Here is a 17,335-nt window from a genome sequence, read left to right as displayed (position 1 = left end):
GGAGATGTGTTAATAAGGATATGGCTATATGTGAGGGCTGAGAGACGATGTAAGGAGCAGAACGGAGGCAGCAAGAAATCAGGATGATATATGGGAAAGAGCATGGTTCTCCGTAGCACAGAGTGTATCAGGAGATGAGTGATGTGTTGGTAAGGATGGGGCTGACATGATGTGAGAAGAGCATACTAGAAGTAACAGGAGGCCACAGACTGAGTTATATAGTGGGAGGTGCAGGCTCCCTAACAGTGAAGGAGTGATGTTCCAGTGAGGACAGGACTGTTGATGACACGTGCAGTCACATGATGTGAGAAGATTAGACTGGAGGTAACAGGAAGTCACAGACAGACTTATATAGCGGAAGCGGCAGTATTCCCAACAGCACAAAGTTGTGTTGTATAGAGGTTCGTGAGGCGGAACTTAGCACATCTCTTCATATACCTCTTCTTCTAGTTTATATTGTATGGTTACCTGTGCATGACTTCTGAATGTACTTCATTGTGTTAAACTATCCATTCATTATCCCAGTGACCCATTAGTACGAGGCATCCAGTCTGGCAACTAGAACTACAAATTGTTAGTCAAACAAAGTAGAACGGTCTCTTCTGCTAATAATGACTGGAAATGCGGATCACCGCAGCGTGAGCCATTCATTAAAAATCTTTCTGCTAAAGAAGAGCAAGTAATTATTGGAAGTTATCCAATCTCTTTATGTACAGAGGTTTATGCTGTAATTGAATTATTCCTTGGTAGAAAAGTGGAGTTTAAAGTATCACGCTCTGTGTTACTTACACATTGAGGTAGTGGAGAGGAGACTTAATCCTTTTAAAGTTGAATATTCTTAGTCTGCGGCAGCCGAGCAGGGCACAGATTCTCTTTCATGTTTCTTTTAAAACCCTGGCGCCTTACAGACGTGTATTACATAGACGTGCTCTGCCTGCACTGCACTCAAAGTGGGGTCATCGGAAAGTGTAGCCAGCCATTTTGTGGGCTGTACCGTTATTCAGCCTATGAATAACACCGGCAACGGCACCCGTGTTCAACCTTCATGTAGTGTTCCTTCTAGGAACTTCGGCAGGCAGGGCGCCGCTTCAAAAAGGGCAGCGTGAAGGGGGCGGACCGGGCCCCCCGACGTCACTGTTTTGGGCGGCCTACGCTGTCACAAAAAGGGCGTGTCTGGTCCACGCCGTGACAAAGGGGCGGGCCCGGCTGTCGCAGTCACAGAAGGGGGCGGGCCCGGCCACCCCGAAGGCTTTGCACTGCTGGGGAAGCGCCGGGCATCGCTATGTACAGCGGCGCCGGGCTTACCCGGTCTCACCTGCAGGGAGGAAGGCAGGCTGTTTTAGTAGGGTGCTGCCAGAGAGGCTGGGCGCATTTTGCCCTTTAAAAATCGGGCAGGGCACAGCGCCCCGTTAAAACAGCCTAGCGGGAACACTACTTCACGTTCTGGTTTCAGCCTGAATTTGCAGGGGTCATTCTAGTTGGCTCGCTAAGCAGCGAAAATTCGCTGCTTAGCGAGCCTTCTAACACCGCCCGCCGGGTTTGCGAATGCCTGCCCCCGCCACGGTCCGCACATCCCTGTTGCTTTGCGAATGGATGTTTTTCAAAAACATCCATTCGAAGGGTAGCGTATGGGGGCAAAATCATTCGCTGGTTGCCGATCATCTAATAATTTTCTCCCTGCTCTGAAATCTAATTCAGTCTGGGCTGATTTAGACTTGAGGCATCAACCGGACGGGTGACATCAGCCACCCACCCCACGGCAGGCAACTGCCCTTCTGCAATTGGGATGCCCTCTGCCCTACACAAATTTCTTGCTGCTGTATGGGGCAGGGAGCACTTTTGTGCAATTCTTGGTTGCCGTAAAGTGCGAGATCATCGTGAGTAATTAGGTTGACCCCATAGCCTCAGTTCACTAGGAACAACTGACATCAAGGGGACTTTAATTTTAAATGTGGTTTGCGCAGTCCATAAAATTCACATCGTCCTAACTTGGGTAAAATCATTATAAAAAATAAATAAATCAGACAGCAAGAACATATGCTTCCCAACTTATTCATTTTCTGAAACGGGATCCTCCCTGCCAAAAAGGAGTGAAGCTATGTTACATTAGGGGAATTGCTAGGTCCCTGTGGGTGTGTCTAGCATCTGAGGATCTTGTCCGTCCCCAGCGCAACTCTCCTGGACACACCCCTCCAGTGCTCCCAACAACCCTTCAAAACTTCCTTGCAGACATCCATGCCTTCTTTTCTCAGATGTCGGGATGGTGGGGAGGCATTTCCCCCAAATTACACCGTCCTTCCTAACAGGGACAGCTCGGAGATGACTCAAACAGGACTGGGTTGACCTGTGATTGATCTGGATGCTCAGCAGTTTTCTCTGCATGTACCGTACCCTGGGATTGGTCCAAGTATAAAACGGCGGCTATTTATCTAAAGCTTGGCAGTGCTCTGTACAGTGACACCTCTGTTATCTGTCCAGCAGTAGAGGTCATGTATCTATGTACAGGCTAAATGAAGCCTTTGAATGTTTCTGTTGTTTAGCCTTCTTTCTGTATATCTTTCTACACAGAGCCTTAAAGCTTGGATACCTCACACAAGACATGATTGATGATTATGAACCAGCATTAATGTTTACAATCCCAAGACTAGCCATCGTATGGCAAGTATTCTTCATTGTCAATTTTTTTTCTTAGTTTACAGAAAAAGATAACATTATTAAAAATTAAATTTCAGGTTTGGGTACTTGTGTATTATCCGAGCGCCCGATTTTTTTTAATCGCACGTTAAAAAATCGCATTGCATCGCATACAATCATATCGCATGCGATGCGATTGGACCTGATTTTTAATCGTACAGGCACCCAGATGCCTGATTCCTATGTTAAATGCCCCCCAGACCCGATTTTTGATTGTACACCTACCTTGATGGGTGATTAGTATGTGAAATGCCCCCCCATTGTTAACGCCACCCCACTATCAACGCCAACCCGAAGCGTGGCGAGCGCAGCAAGCCCGCGAGGTGCGGTGGTACGCGTCCCGACCTTTTCATACCCCCACTATCAACGTCGGCGTGGAGTTGATTTTATATAGTGTGGCGAGCGCAGCGAGGGGATGCGGAATACATGTGTAGTAATACGCGTCCGCTCGCCACGCTTCGGGCTCGGTGGCTTACTGCGCTCGCCACACTATATAAAATCAACTCCACGCCGACGTGGATAGTGGGGGTATGAAAAGGTCGGAGGACGCGTACCGCAGCCCCTCGTGGGCTCGCCACGCTTTGGGTTGGCGTTGATACTGGGGTGGCGTTAACAACAATGGGGGGGCATTTCACATAGTAATCGCCCATCAGGGTGGGTGTACAATTAAAAATCGGGTCTGGGGGGGCATTTAACATTGTAATCAGGCATCGATGTAATATTGGGTATAATCGCGTCGCATCGCATGCCACTAGTTAAGGGATGCGATGCGATATTAAAATTGTACACTCCTCCCGGGAAAGGCTCAAAATCGGATACCATCGTATCTCATGCCTTAACTAATGGCATGCGATGCGATATATCGGGCGCCCAGATAATACACAAGTACCCAGGTTTGTTTGTCTTATTGGAGGGAATTTTTTAATTTTGCTGGTTTTTTTATGCTCTTTTGGACAAACTCTGGGCAGTCTTTATAAAGATATATGATTCTTAAAGAGCGCACGTCATTATTCCTGAAGTGACTAATGGTGCTGGGCACAGGGTGCGTGTTTGGGAAAAGGACTTCCACTTTACAGAGGTAATAAAGGGATTGACAGACCTCATCTTACCCCTTCCTTCTGTCATACATGTCAGCAAAAGGAAGTAATGCCCCCAACACAATCAATACAGCTAAACTAAGTAATTGCCCATTACAGCTGACAAGCTGGCGTGCCTGAGAAGAAGAGGCAATGACGCATGTCACACTCGGAATAATATAGTGAGATAAATGAAGATTTTAGCACCAAGGGTCACTTGGATGTACAGCATCTGACCTTTACTGCATAACTATACACACACCTAACAGACAGCAAACCATTAAAGATAGATTGCCCATTAGTTCATATTGCTCAGAAAGACAAAGTACAAAAAAATCCCCAATAACCATTATATAATTACATCCCAGATACTTATCACTTTCTACAATAGTTCTAAACTGGGACTGTGGTTAATAAGTATGGGCTTTTATAAATGCTAATTGTCACTTTAATTGTTACCAATAGGTTCTATTAAATAATAACACAAGGTACAAGATGAGATCTACCAACAGGGCACAATTACCAGGCCACTTAGCTGCTGCACAGGTGGTGTCATTACTAGCGGTCACGTTTCGCAGACCACCTAGCTGGTGCACAGGTGTAGCCATTTCTAAAGGCCCATGCACAGTGCACTGTGCGACTTTGAGCTGAAAGCAGTTCAGTTTACTCGTCTGAGCACGAAAGCCGCCCAGTGTGTACAGGGCAACGGTGAGCGGTAATGCACGCTCCCGCATCATTGCTGGTCCGGCCACTCATCTGCTGGTACTAGCCGCAGATGACTGGTAGAGTGGAGGGCTTTCCATAGCATCCTGCTTTGGAAAGTCGTCCACCCCCCAGGAAAATCGCCAAAACGGGTGAAAACCGCTCAGTGTGTATGTACTGAGACTTTTTCATCCCAGTGATTTTCCCCATCATCTCTCACTATACACGCTGAGCAAAAACTCCCAGAGTGTATGGACCTTAAAGCTGTCATGTTTTCCAGACCACCTAGCTGGTGCACAGGTGCAGTTATTACTAACAGTCACATTTTCACACATGTGCTGCATTCATTCCTAACTGACACATTCTACCGATGGACAGGGGGTCTGGAAAACGAGAATTGTTGGTAGAACTTGAGGACCGATTTGGCCACCCCTGACCTGGTGTCACCACCTAAAATGGGTAATGTCCATAACCTTGCTCTTATAATCACACCTTTGACAGCCTCATGGAAGCGTTACCTAGAATTCCAAGGCTGTATCTATTGCCAAACTTCCGATTTGGTTGGTTTTCCCATATTCTGCCTTTGTGTATGAGTCAAAGGTCATACTTGTGTAGTTAGACAGACATCTGCCCTCTTGGTAAACTCCTTTTGATGGACCAGTTTAACCCTTAGCGTGCCAAGTGAATTTTTCTAAATCGGTGTGAAAATTGTCAAGCAAACCTGTTTTATTCGTCATGACCTGTAATGTTTACATTATAAAGGAGATATATATATATATATTTTTTTTACGCAACATTTATTATTTCAATTTCTATAACAAATCTGAGCGATGCCAGCATTTTTTTTTAGCAGATATTTTGCACATCTCTCACACAGATGTACTCCAGTACTAATTCTTATTCATAATGATAAATTATTATATTCTCATTATTGTTCAAATCTGACCCTCCTGTATCATTTGGGTATAGTGTACGATTTAGCCAAATGACAACTCTCCTCTCCCCACATATAACGATACTGTTGAAGTATGGCATGCCACTCATCATGGTTACCTAATCCGTTCCGATAAAGGCCAAATTGCTGTTCGCTACAGGCAATCTGTGGTCACACTGAACGGGCATTTATGTATGCAGGAGTGCTGCCAGCTGTTAGTTGCCCTTTGTCCCCCCTGAGATTGCCTGTGATGGCTGGGCTAATTCTGCTGCTATTACTGTGGAATCTGAAATCTGTTTAACGTTTATTTAAAAAAATAAAAAATAAAATGTGGCGTAAAACCAGACCCGTACATTGGAAACCACTGACCGGGCAAAAGCAGACATTTAAAAATGTCACCAGTCTTTTTAAAACACTGTTAGGAGTATGAAATATACATGCACTATTTTTAGTTTTATAATATTTTAATAGCAAGGGTGGTTTGGCCTTTTTTTTTTTTTTCTTTAAACCTGATCATTTTATGTTTTTATTCTATTATACAGTGGGCTTGTTGTTTACGCTGAAGGACCACTAAACCTCGATCGCAAAGCTGAAGATATGTCTGAACTCTTCCGGCCGTTCCACACATTGCTAAGAAAAATCAGGCAAGTGCTTCGAAGGTTCTTGTGTGCATTATTACAAAGAGGATTCATCTCCGACTCTGTGTCGTTCAGTCATTTCATCCTTCTATTCATGACCCGCTGTCAGTCTGTACGTTGGTATCTAGGACTAGCCATGGAACAAAGGGGGTGATTCAGCATCATTCGGTCCGCAGCGAATACCGATGGTGCGGTTCTGCGCAGGTGTATAGTCGAATATACGCATGTGCAAGGCCGCTGTGCGAACAGGGGGCTGGTGCATGGGGACCCCTAGCATTTCCTGGGCGTGCCCACAAAAGTGGTGGTTTCACCCAGAAAAAATGGTGCGTGTCCCCATGCAAACACAGGCGAGTCGAAGCCTGCATGGGGTTCCATGATGTCAGTGCCCGCCCCGTTCTGAGTATAGACTTTTATTTGTGAATGGGGGAAGAAAATCATCCGATGGTTGGCGACCATCGAATGATTCCACACCCCCCCACCAAATGTTGCCAAGTATATACTGGGCAGCATTATCCATCGGTTTGATAAATATGCCGTCACAGAGTTGAATCAATTGTTCTATACTTTTGATTTATTAAATCTTTTCATTTCTATACCTATAATAATATACCGTAACGACTCATATAATAGGACTAATTACTCAGCAACTTACAAGGAGTGCTAAGCATCACTCCTGATCTGAGAACCATACAGTCCCAAATCTAGACAGCTAAAGGCAGCGGCGGCACTTACCTCTGCGGAGGAACTGAAGGCAGGAAGTGAGAGAAATGGAGGATGAACGAGGGAGGTGAACTATGTGATGACTTGTATATACTTGTGTCACTGTATGCTTTGATGAACAGGTGGATTTGCTTGAAGCTGCGCCGTCTTGCTGGTGATCTGATAGAATGAGAAGGAATTTAGGCTGTGATCCTGTTGTGTTGGTCTTGGGGTGAGCTGTGGAATAAGCCCGTTGTGTGGCAGGCTTAAGTCTGAGAGGGGAATTCAGTTGGTGACTAATACCACTTTCACATCGCAGACCCGTTTTAAAAACCGGTATTTTAAACCGGTAATTAAAACGGGTCAGAGCCTTAATAGTGGCCAGATTAAACGTTTTAAAAGCAGGTTCAGTGTCATTACACATTGCAGTTGAAACGTTTCAATCTGAACACGTTTCAAGGCAGAGTGTAATGCACTGTTCAGCGCCATCCCCGGTGCTCGTCCGTGCGGCGCGGAGGTACCTGTTAAGGGAGAGCCTGGAGGTCCCTGCGCCTGCGGCGCTGAGTATGATGCTGCCGGGGTCCCTGCAGTGAAGTGGAAATAACGCGCTATCTCGGAGATAGCGCGTTATTTCCACTTCACTGCAGGGACCCCGGCAGCATCATACTCAGCGCAGGCGCAGGGACCTCCAGGCTCTCCCTTAACAGGTACCTCCGCGCCGCACGGACCCCCTGCCAGCTCCCGGGGACGTCTTTTAACGGGGGGGGGGCAAGTGCTGGGACCCCCTGCCAGCTCCCGGGGACGTCTTTTAACGGGGGGGGGGGGGGGGGCAAGTGCTGGGACCCCCTGCCAGCTCCCGGGGACGTCTTTTAACGGGGGGGGGGGGGCAAGTGCTGGGACCCCCTGCCAGCTCCCGGGGACGTCTTTTAACGGGGGGGGGGGGGGCAAGTGCTGGGACCCCCTGCCAGCTCCCGGGGACGTCTTTTAACGGGGGGGGGGGGGGGGGGGCAAGTGCTGGGATATACAGTACAGTATGTTGCAGCAAGTTCTAGCCATGATCGGGCAAGTGCTGGGATATACAGTACAGTATGTTGCAGCAAGTTCCAGCCATGATCGGGCAAGTGCTGGGATATATGTTGTCCGGGGGGGGGGCTATCAGTGCTTGTGCTTGTGTTGTTTGCCTGAAATACCGTTTCAGACAAACTGCACACATTCACATTGCACAAAAAACGGCAAGGAACCGTGTAGGACTCTGCTTTTTACACGGTTCGAAATGCCAGTTAACTTAAAACGGTAAATTGCCTGTGGTGCATTCACAGTGCACCCTTAAACGTTTTAAAAAGGGAAAAAAACGGCAATATACCGTTTTAAAAGTGCGATGTGAAAGGGGTATTAGAGGGCAAATTGTCGTTACTGCAACTTTTAACTTTTAAGACCTGGCAACGGCTCAGTGTCGTTTGATTTCCACCTTAAATGGGTTTTTCAAATCCATTCAGAAGGTGCAAGCACCGTGTTCACAGGGCAGCACGATGGGTGTGGCTTATTAGATAGTCCGTTAATAGGTCTACACCAGAAGGTGGACGGTTTCATAAGGTCTACATATAAAGGGTAGAAAGAGTCAAGAGTTTATCAGGGTCAAAATGTTGACATGAGGATTTCATATTTTTATGTCAATGTCGAAATGGACCTCCAATAAGTGTAATGCGGCACGCTTTACCATTCTAAATTGTAGTCCGCGTGGATGGTAAAGTAGGGGGAAAAAATTGTGAAAAACTCATGTCACCCTTTCCATGTTTCTTATCTTTTTCATGTTGACTGTTTTACCCTGTCAATCTATTGCATGCTGACGTATTGAGTGTCTATCTAGACCAGGGATGCGGAACCTTCAGCCCTCCAGCTGTTGTTGAACTACACATCCCAGCATGCCCTGCAACAGGTTTGGCATGGCCAAGTAGCAAAACTGTTGCAGGGCATGCTGGGGTGTGTAGTTCAACAACAGCTGGAGGGCCAAAGGTTCCCCATCCCTGATCTAGACACTTGTAGATCCATCCTCCGGAACCGCAGCGCGATCATAATGACTGTGCTCTTGAATATTTTTCAGTTCTAATTATTTTTCGAGTAGTTCTGTGCCGTTCTGTTGTTTTGATTGAGTGCAGGAATCATTGCTATTAATTTGTATAATTGTTTTAGGAACCTTCGGCTGTGCGCGCTGCACGCATCTGTTCTTGTGTGTAATTAATAGTCACCCCGTTATGCTCTTATCTGAAGATGTTTTCTCCAGCACAGTGTGAGCAGCTGACAGCGTATGTGGGGAAACTTGCCTTTCGTTCACTGCTGATGTCTGGCTTTCCGTTCGCTAATGGGACTGCGCTAATTCAGGGACTGGTGACCTAAGGGGCTTATTCAGACCTGCTCTGCTAAATTGCACAGCCCTGAGAACAGATCTACGCCGCCTCGCCAGCATTAAATGGCGCCCCGTGTAGGTGTGTGAATTGCTTAGCACGGTTTGTGAAAAATTGCAGCCGCTCACCACAAATTTAATTTTCCATTCTGTGCAGTCTGTGCCCAGGACTCACTCGGCGGCTGCAATGGACACATTTGGGTTGGGGCTGAAGCGGACGTCACACGCCTTCTCCTTAAACACCTTTGGCACGCCTGCGATTTCCCTGACACTCCCAAAAAACCAGCCGGTTTCCACCCCCCAAACTCCAGCTTTCTGTCAATCAGCTTCCATACAGCCAGCAATAAAAAAAGTAGCAGGATTATTTAGCAGGAAGGCCTCACGCAAGTGTGCTACAATCCTTAAGCATGTACAGTGTATCGATAATCGCACAGCCTTCAAATTCACAGCCATGCAATCAGGTCTGAATGACCCCCTAAGTCAGGCCTGGTGAACCTGTGGCTCTCCAGCTGTTGTGAAACTTCACATCCCAGCATGCCTTGCCACAGGTTTAGCATTCCCTAATAGCAAAACTTTTGCAAGGCATGCTGGGACCTGTAGTTTCACAACAGCTGGCCAGGCCTGCCTTAAGTCTTGCTATAGTGTTGTAACTTTCACGAAGAGTGAGGCAACCACGCTCTGTAATTTTATTGAATTAAGTTTTTCCATATATCTAAAAGATTCCAGTGCTTTTCACAGTATAAACCCTATGTAAATGCTATCCTGGTAACTGGTGCTTAATGTGTGGGTTTGTCCTATACTGTAGCTATCTGCGGTGTAACAGTGTGGGGTTTTTTTCTTCCCTAAAGTGCTCTACAATTGTATGAATTACACACAGACATAAAAAATACTGCAACTGTTTTTTTGTGTTTTATATATGGATCCACTTGTTTTACATGTCCTCAGGTTGTTAAGGTTTCCTCAGGTATATCAACTCTCTTTGCTCCATGGAATACCATGGATTGCAAAATTTGTACCACCTCAGTGGAAGTCCGAGAGCGGTTTTGTTTTTCATGCATAAAGGTTTCCCGCTCCCCGAAAGAGATACGTGTCTCGGCCACAGCAAGCAGCACATTCATCTCCTGCACCTTTTAGTTGGCATTTAAAAAGAGTCACCAATTTAAGGATGTTTCTATGCAAATTAGGGGATGTGGCTTAATCCATATTTTCATTTTTTTTTTTTAATTCTCCCTCCTGCAATATATATGTTAAAGACACATGTACACTGTCATACCACACCTGGCAATAATTAGCGCCAGTTGCCATGGCACCACAATATCGTGGCCCAGTGTTTAATTTCTGCATTACTGTACTAATTACTACCAGAAACAAACCGTTACTTAAGACTTTACATTTTCAAAAGTGTCTGTTGGAACAGACGTGTGGAATATGAATCTCCCGTCTTGCCTCTTAATAATGATATGCTGATTGTGATCACTTGTGCGATGGAGAGATGATACCTGGGGATTAAATCAAATGTATTCAGCCTTCAGCATCCTGCAGATACTGGCCTTGTCTAATTGGAGCTAATTTCCTACACCGTTCTCCTCCTCTAATGAGTGCCTGTCAGCATATTAATTTGGATTGAGCACCTCTTTCTCCGTTCCTCTGTTAGCAGACCCGAACATACACCAAAGGCAGATAGAAAGGCTAAATTTTCCATTTTAATGTATGAAGCAATGAATATGTTTAATAAAATAAATATGCGTAAATTAGATTTCATTTTGTACTGTGTTTGTACATTGTCCCTGTGGGTCCTACATGTCCTATAACGCTGCAGCAGTGCAGGTGGAGCAGACTTTGCAGCTGTATGCAGTATAGTTCGCTCATTTGCAGAGCCATATGAAATAGTTCCGTTTCCCATGCCTTCGCCTCTTCTTACTTTTGTCCCAAGGCACCTGGTTGTTTAGTCCTAAATTTGTTGTTCTCCGTTTTCTAACACACTTATAACCCGGGTTATTGCCGTGGCAGCCCAGGTACAAGTTTCATGTGAAAGGGTCTGATGGGAATAACCCTGGACACATTACCGATGGTGTAAACACTTGATCCGGGTTATCTGACTCGTTCTAAAAGCATAGGGAGAGGCAGCTCACTGGCGTTTGTAGATGATGTCAACGCCAAGTACCAGCAGAGGAAAGACCCGCCACTATTTTGGGCCAGTCTGCGGTGTGACACAGCTTTAAACTCTGTTCAGCTACCCAAGTTGGACATAGGTTTTGGGTGGTGGAAACCTGGAGATGGAGAAATACATTTTTCATATTTAAACTAAAGTTAGGTACATGCTAGATCAGGGGTGGGGAACATTTTTTGTGCCAAGGGCCGTTTGTATGGGGAAAAAAATCCTTTGGAAGCCATATGTAAAAATTTCTCTTTGAATTGTCCTGCTGCAGCCACCGCCCCCACGCTCCGGCGGCTGACGCTGAATAGGACTGACAGGACTGTTGATTAAGAGGAATCTCGCAAGAACTACGACCTCTCACGAGAATTCCCCTGTACTTGACGCCCGGCAAAGCCGCCAGGTGGGGGGGCGGGCCACTCAGATCGGCTATGGGGGCCGCATACGGCCCCCGGGCCAGAGGTTCCCCACCCCTGCACTAGATGATTCGCTGCAGGAGTGATATCTTGAACAATTTACGCAGAACTCCCATGCAAACTATCTAGTACATACTCGCTGAACGATATTTGGGTAGATTCACTAAAAGACAAGGGATGTCAAAGCTGTCATTCATCAGAGACTTTGATCATTGTTTTTAAAATAAACCCTACATCAGGCCTGTTTCAAACTATCAGCCGAAGCCAACGTTCATTGACTGCTCCAGCAAACTGCCAAATCTATTCCTGTACCTTAGAGGGGGGTCTCTTGGACAGAAAGATGTATAGTAGAACTGCATATACTGTAAGTAGAGTTTTTGGATTTTGGTGTTTGTTTTTGGAATTGGAGCAGGTCATTGCCACCCGCATGAGAGAAATCCTGCCCATGTGCACATCTGCAAATGCATTCGCAGCTGTGCACGCGGGGAAAGCCAATCGGGATCCCTCACCACCGAATGGCTCCCCCCCCCCTGTTTGCAAGCAGAGAGTACATCTAGACTTACTTGGAGCTGCGAAGGCCGTGGGGAGAAAGCGACGCCGATGACCTCAGCAGTCCTCCCAAAGGCCGGGGCACACCTGCATTTTCTCTGGAACTTCTAATAAATGCTGGGCTACCACCCCCAAACGGCCGTAGGGTGTCAACCACCATGAATGTCCTCTCCATCTTCATGTCCATCATCTTAAGGTCAATAGCACCATTGAGCATGTTCTCTGTGTATAGTAATAGAGCCCGAATAAACCACAGAAGTTCTATGAGTGTTCCTTCCTCGGTTCTGTCTGCATTCAGTAACCGGAGTCCTTGACTGTCTTTGAACCGCTATGTATATAATAACTGCTCTGCTGGTCTTCCTAATTTTTCGAGCTTACGATTGACTGACTTTATTTTTCTCCTGTGGGAAATAACAGCTGAGCCGCCATTAAGCCGGAATGCGATGGATTGCCTAACTTCCCAGGCCGTGGATGCCCCATTATCTTTAGAAGTAGCCCCCCCCCCCCCCCCCCCACACCCACATTCGTTTTCATTTCATCTTTCGGATTCCAGCAGAATGCTAGCTCAGTATCCCAGATTGGCCGTGCCTGCTAGCTGTATGAGCTTTGCTGACCAGATGCATTTAGGTTTTACTACTTATACCGTTTTCATACAACAGCTGTCTTTTATCGTTCCAATAGAGCGACAGTCATTACTAGGTCATTAGCACTGTTTGCAAAGTGTGTGTGACCAAGCGTTCCGTCTATCTAGCATTAGCTGGCTGTCTTGTGTCAGCTGTCTGATAAGTACCAGACCCTTGTCACAGCATATACACTGGTGGCCAAAATTGCGGACACTTTTTGAAATATTAATGTTTTTCAGCTTTGAATGCTTATAAAAACTGTTACACCACGCAGTGCAATGCTTCATGTATCAAATTAAAGGGCAGCACGGATGGTGTAATGGTTAGCATTACTGCCTCACAGTGCTGAGGTCATGTGTTCTATCCCCACCATGGCCATAACTGTGCAGAGTTTGTATATTCTCCCCGTACTTGCGTGGGTTTCTCCCACAATCCAAAAATATACTGGTAGGTTATTTGGCGCGTCCCAGTCTCTCGGCGGGGACTCTGCGTGTCCCTGCCCGTCTCCACTTCAGGGAGACGGGCAGGGTTAGGGGGGCGCTTGGGGGAGGCGGCGGGGACCGGAGGCAGGCTCCGTTGCCCAGGGGGCGCGCAAGCTTCTCGGGCGCGCGCACCCCCTGGCGGGGGTGCGCCAAAGATGAAGCCAGCCCCATCTGTATACAGTAAAAAAAAAAAAAGGCTAGAAGCTGCATGCCTCTATGAGGTGAAGTACCATCACTGACCACTAGAGGCCACTTGACGAACCAAATGACTCCTTTGTCATAACAAACTGCAAGCAATTTTTGCAGGGACACTGATTCCTGGGGTTTTTTTTTTTTTTCCCAAAATGTTTTTATTAGGAGTCAGCACATTAAACATGGTACATAGGAAACAGAATACTTTGAGACATCAAATATCTGTACAATGATGGTTGTAATAGCTCAACAGTATATAGTACATGTGAAATGATATTAAACGATATTAAAGTTGTGTTGTCTCTATGAGTTTTCCTAGTTATTCCTATGACAGAGAGGTAATACATGGGCAGAGTGTCATGTCAGCCTAATGATTGCTGATATATATTCTACACAACAAACTTCTGTAGAAGAGTACACTGGTTGCCCAAAAGTGCCAAAAAAAATTTTTTTTTTATAGTATAGCATGAAATAAACATTTTTGTATTTATTTTGAACTATAACTCGAATAGTTAACAGAACTAAACAAAATAAAAAGAGAAAGAAATAATATGTCACCTTCAATCTATGTCCGGAAGCCATCGATCCATCCACAAAGATTCCATCCAGTATAGGTCAGATAAGATATAGGGGGTGGTATAGTAATTGTTTAAGGGGGAATAGGGTCGTTATTAGCTAGTAATTGGTAAGAATACCATGTAGTGTGTTGGAAACAGCTACGTATTGCTATTTTAGTTTGGGGGGGTAGAGTTTGTATGAATTTTTCCCAGCAACGGAAGAGGGAGGGCGTAAGTTTTTCTTTGTGTATAGTTGTCTCAAGCCAGTCCATGGTGAATAGAAATAAAAGTCTCGCCGTGGCCATATCAACAGTGGGTGCAGCAGTGTGAATCCACTGCTGCAGTATAGCCTTTCTACCCACTGCAGACAGGAGCACCACAAGCTTCTTAGTATATTTAGGGATTTGGGGCTGGTCCGCTAAACATCCAAAGATTGCCCAAGATATGGTGCATTGGAAGGAAATATTTAGTGTCATTGTGCTATAGGAGCAGAGGTCTTTCCAGAATTTCTGGATATGTTGGCATCCCCAGAAGCAATGCATAATATCAGCATTTTCTGTAAAGCATTTGGGGCATTTAGAGTCTGTTGAGATACCCATGATATGTCATTTTTTAGGCGACAAGTATGCTCTATGGAGCATCTTATATGCCATCTCTTGATATGTACTTGCCGGGATTAGTTTTAGATTGAGTTGAAAAGCTTTCATGATTGCCTCTGGGGAGTGTGAAGGAATTTGGGTTGACCATTTGACTATCTCTGGGATTTCTGTTTCTGGGTCGAGTTCTGTGCGAATACGGGAGTAAATAATAGAAGTAGAATATAGTGTGGTACGGTGTAGGGAGTCAAGGGGATTTGTGAAATCTTGAGTATGTAGTTTAGGTAGTATAGAGCGAAGGTAATGAGATGCTTGGAAGTATGCGAATCTATGCCTAGGTTGTAGATCATACTTCTGTGAGGCCTCTGCAAATTTAAGTGGAGTGTTGGAGCTATCCAATAGATTTCGCAAAACTACAATTCCTGCGCGTTTCCATTCTGTAAAAGGGGATTGAGCCAATCCCCGTTGGAAGTCTAAATTGCCTAGCAAGGGTAGGAATAAGGAATAGTGCTGTTGGAGTTTTAAAGATTTCCGAATCGCCTGCCAAGCTCGCACAGTCGAAAGTATGAGTACATTATCTTGCGTTAGAGTTTCCAAGAGGGAAGATTTAGCATGTAAGAGATATAGCAAGGTGTAAGGAGGGCATAATTGTGAATCTAATGTTACATCTGTGTAAATACTGGATGTTCTAATCCAATCCAAAGCATAGCGCGCGAGACAAGCTAGGTTATATTGTTTAATATCTGGTAGATTAACGCCTCCTCTAGAAGGCGTTTGTGTCATTTTTTTGTAGCTAATTCTCGGGCGTTTCCTATGCCAGATAAAGCGTGAAATAGCAGTTCTTAGAGATGCCAGGTCTGGTTTGGTTATTAAAAGGGGGGTCATTTGTAAGACATATAACAGTTTGGGAAAACTTGCCATTTTGACCAAGTTACAGCGGCCCAGCAAATTGAGTGGTAGGTCCTGCCAGAGAGTGAGTTCCGTTTGTATTTTATGTAAAACTGGAGTGATGTTGTGAGAGTATAGGTCACGAGGGCGCGAGGTGAGGTCTATACCAAGAAAGGTAATTTTATTTGTAGCCCATTTGAAAGGGAGAGAGGTATTTATGTGTGTTTTCACTTTGTCAAATATGGCCAAGGCTTCTGATTTATCAAAGTTAATTGTAAATCCGGCAAAAGAGGAAAAACTATTAATAGTAGATATTAGTGTGGGAATATCACGGCTTGGGTTGGATAGAAAGACCAGCAGATCATCCGCAAAAGCTATGACTCTCAGTTCTCTGTTGCCCACCAAAATGCCAGCATAGTTCTGCATTTGGGTGATCACTCTAAGAAAGGGTTCCAGTGCCAGATTAAAAAGTAGCGGAGAGAGGGGGCATCCTTGTCTCGTACCTCTTTCCAGCTGGAAAGGGGACGAGAGCATATTATTAACCAGTATTTGTGCAGTAGGGGTATTGTATAAGGTTGAAATGAGTCTACAGAATGCGTTTCCAAAGCCTTGGTATTGCAGCACTCTGGTCAGATGAGGCCAGGCTACCTTATCAAACGCTTTTTCTGCGTCTAAATTGACAATAATATTGTCCTCTTCACGGTGGGAGTATGTATGTGAGATTGCCGCAATAGCTGCTCGTACCCCTTGCACTGACTGTCTGCCTTTGATAAAGCCCAGCTGTGCGGGTGAAATTAGGCGTGTCAGGCATTGTTGCAATCTATTAACCATAAGTTTGGTCAGGATCTTGAGGTCTTGATTTAGGAGCGAGATGGGACGGTAGGAGTTTGTTAGTGAGGGGTCTTTGCCGGGTTTTGCAATTACAATGATTTTAGCTTCGTTAAATCTAATAGGTGTTGTCCCCGTAGAGAGGATGTGGTTATATAAATTGGTCAAGGTGGGTACTAATTCTGTACTAAGCATTTTGTAGAACTCTGGGCCGTACCCATCAGGGCCGGGACTTTTGCCATTAGGGAGCGATTTGATGGTAGTTGTGAGTTCCATCTCCGTTATTGGGCTATCTAAAAGGTCTTTTTCTTCTTGGGTTAGCGTTGGCAAATTAGCTTTTTGTAAGAAAGAAGAGCCTTCCAACTCGTTATCAGCATCAGCGGTATATAAATTCTTATAATAATGCATAAATTCTTCGCATATTTCTGTAGGATTAGTAATAATTTTGTTGGAGTTGTTGATGGCATTGACCCAAGTTTTAGACTGTTGTCCTTTGGCGAGATTCGCCAATAATTTGCCTGATTTGTTTCCCCAGCGATGAAATTTGTTTTTTTGGTAATTATATTGCGTTTGGGCCTGTTCTGTGAGAAAGGTGTCATAAAGTTTTTTTGCTGTGATATAAGCTTCTCTATGAGAGGGATCGTCATGCAACTTGTAATTTCTATAAGCCTCTGTGAGTGAGGAACTTAGTACATTTAATTGTTTTGAAAATTTCTTACGTTTAGAGTTTACATAGGATATTATGTGTCCCCTAAGGACAGCTTTGGAGGCTCCCCAGAACAACGAGGGGTCTGTTTCATGGGCTGAATTGTCGGATGTATATTCACGCCAAGCATGACGCAAGTGTAGAAGAAAATCTTCCGACTGTGCGAGATATGCAGGGAATCTCCAGCTTTTTGAAAAAG

The 17,335-nt window shown here is 45.2% G+C and overlaps 1 protein-coding gene across 2 annotated transcripts in view; it reads left to right on the top strand.

The window, feature by feature from the left end:
• The window catches only part of ZFYVE28 (zinc finger FYVE-type containing 28), a 174,271-nt gene that overhangs the window by 96,178 nt on the left and 60,758 nt on the right, over positions 1-17,335 (top strand). For both annotated transcript variants that reach the window (XM_083151465.1, XM_083151455.1), the window contains exons 6-7: positions 2,569-2,658; positions 5,949-6,050. In XM_083151465.1, coding sequence (XP_083007591.1) covers positions 2,569-2,658; positions 5,949-6,050 — 192 coding nt within the window. The remainder of the gene's footprint in view (positions 1-2,568; positions 2,659-5,948; positions 6,051-17,335) is intronic.

This window comes from Crinia signifera, chromosome 1, assembly GCF_055691185.1.
Source record: "Crinia signifera chromosome 1, ASM5569118v1, whole genome shotgun sequence".
Lineage (NCBI taxonomy): Eukaryota > Metazoa > Chordata > Amphibia > Anura > Myobatrachidae > Crinia > Crinia signifera.
The sequence above is the reverse complement of the archived record's forward strand: the minus strand, read 5'-3'. Positions and strand labels throughout refer to the sequence as shown.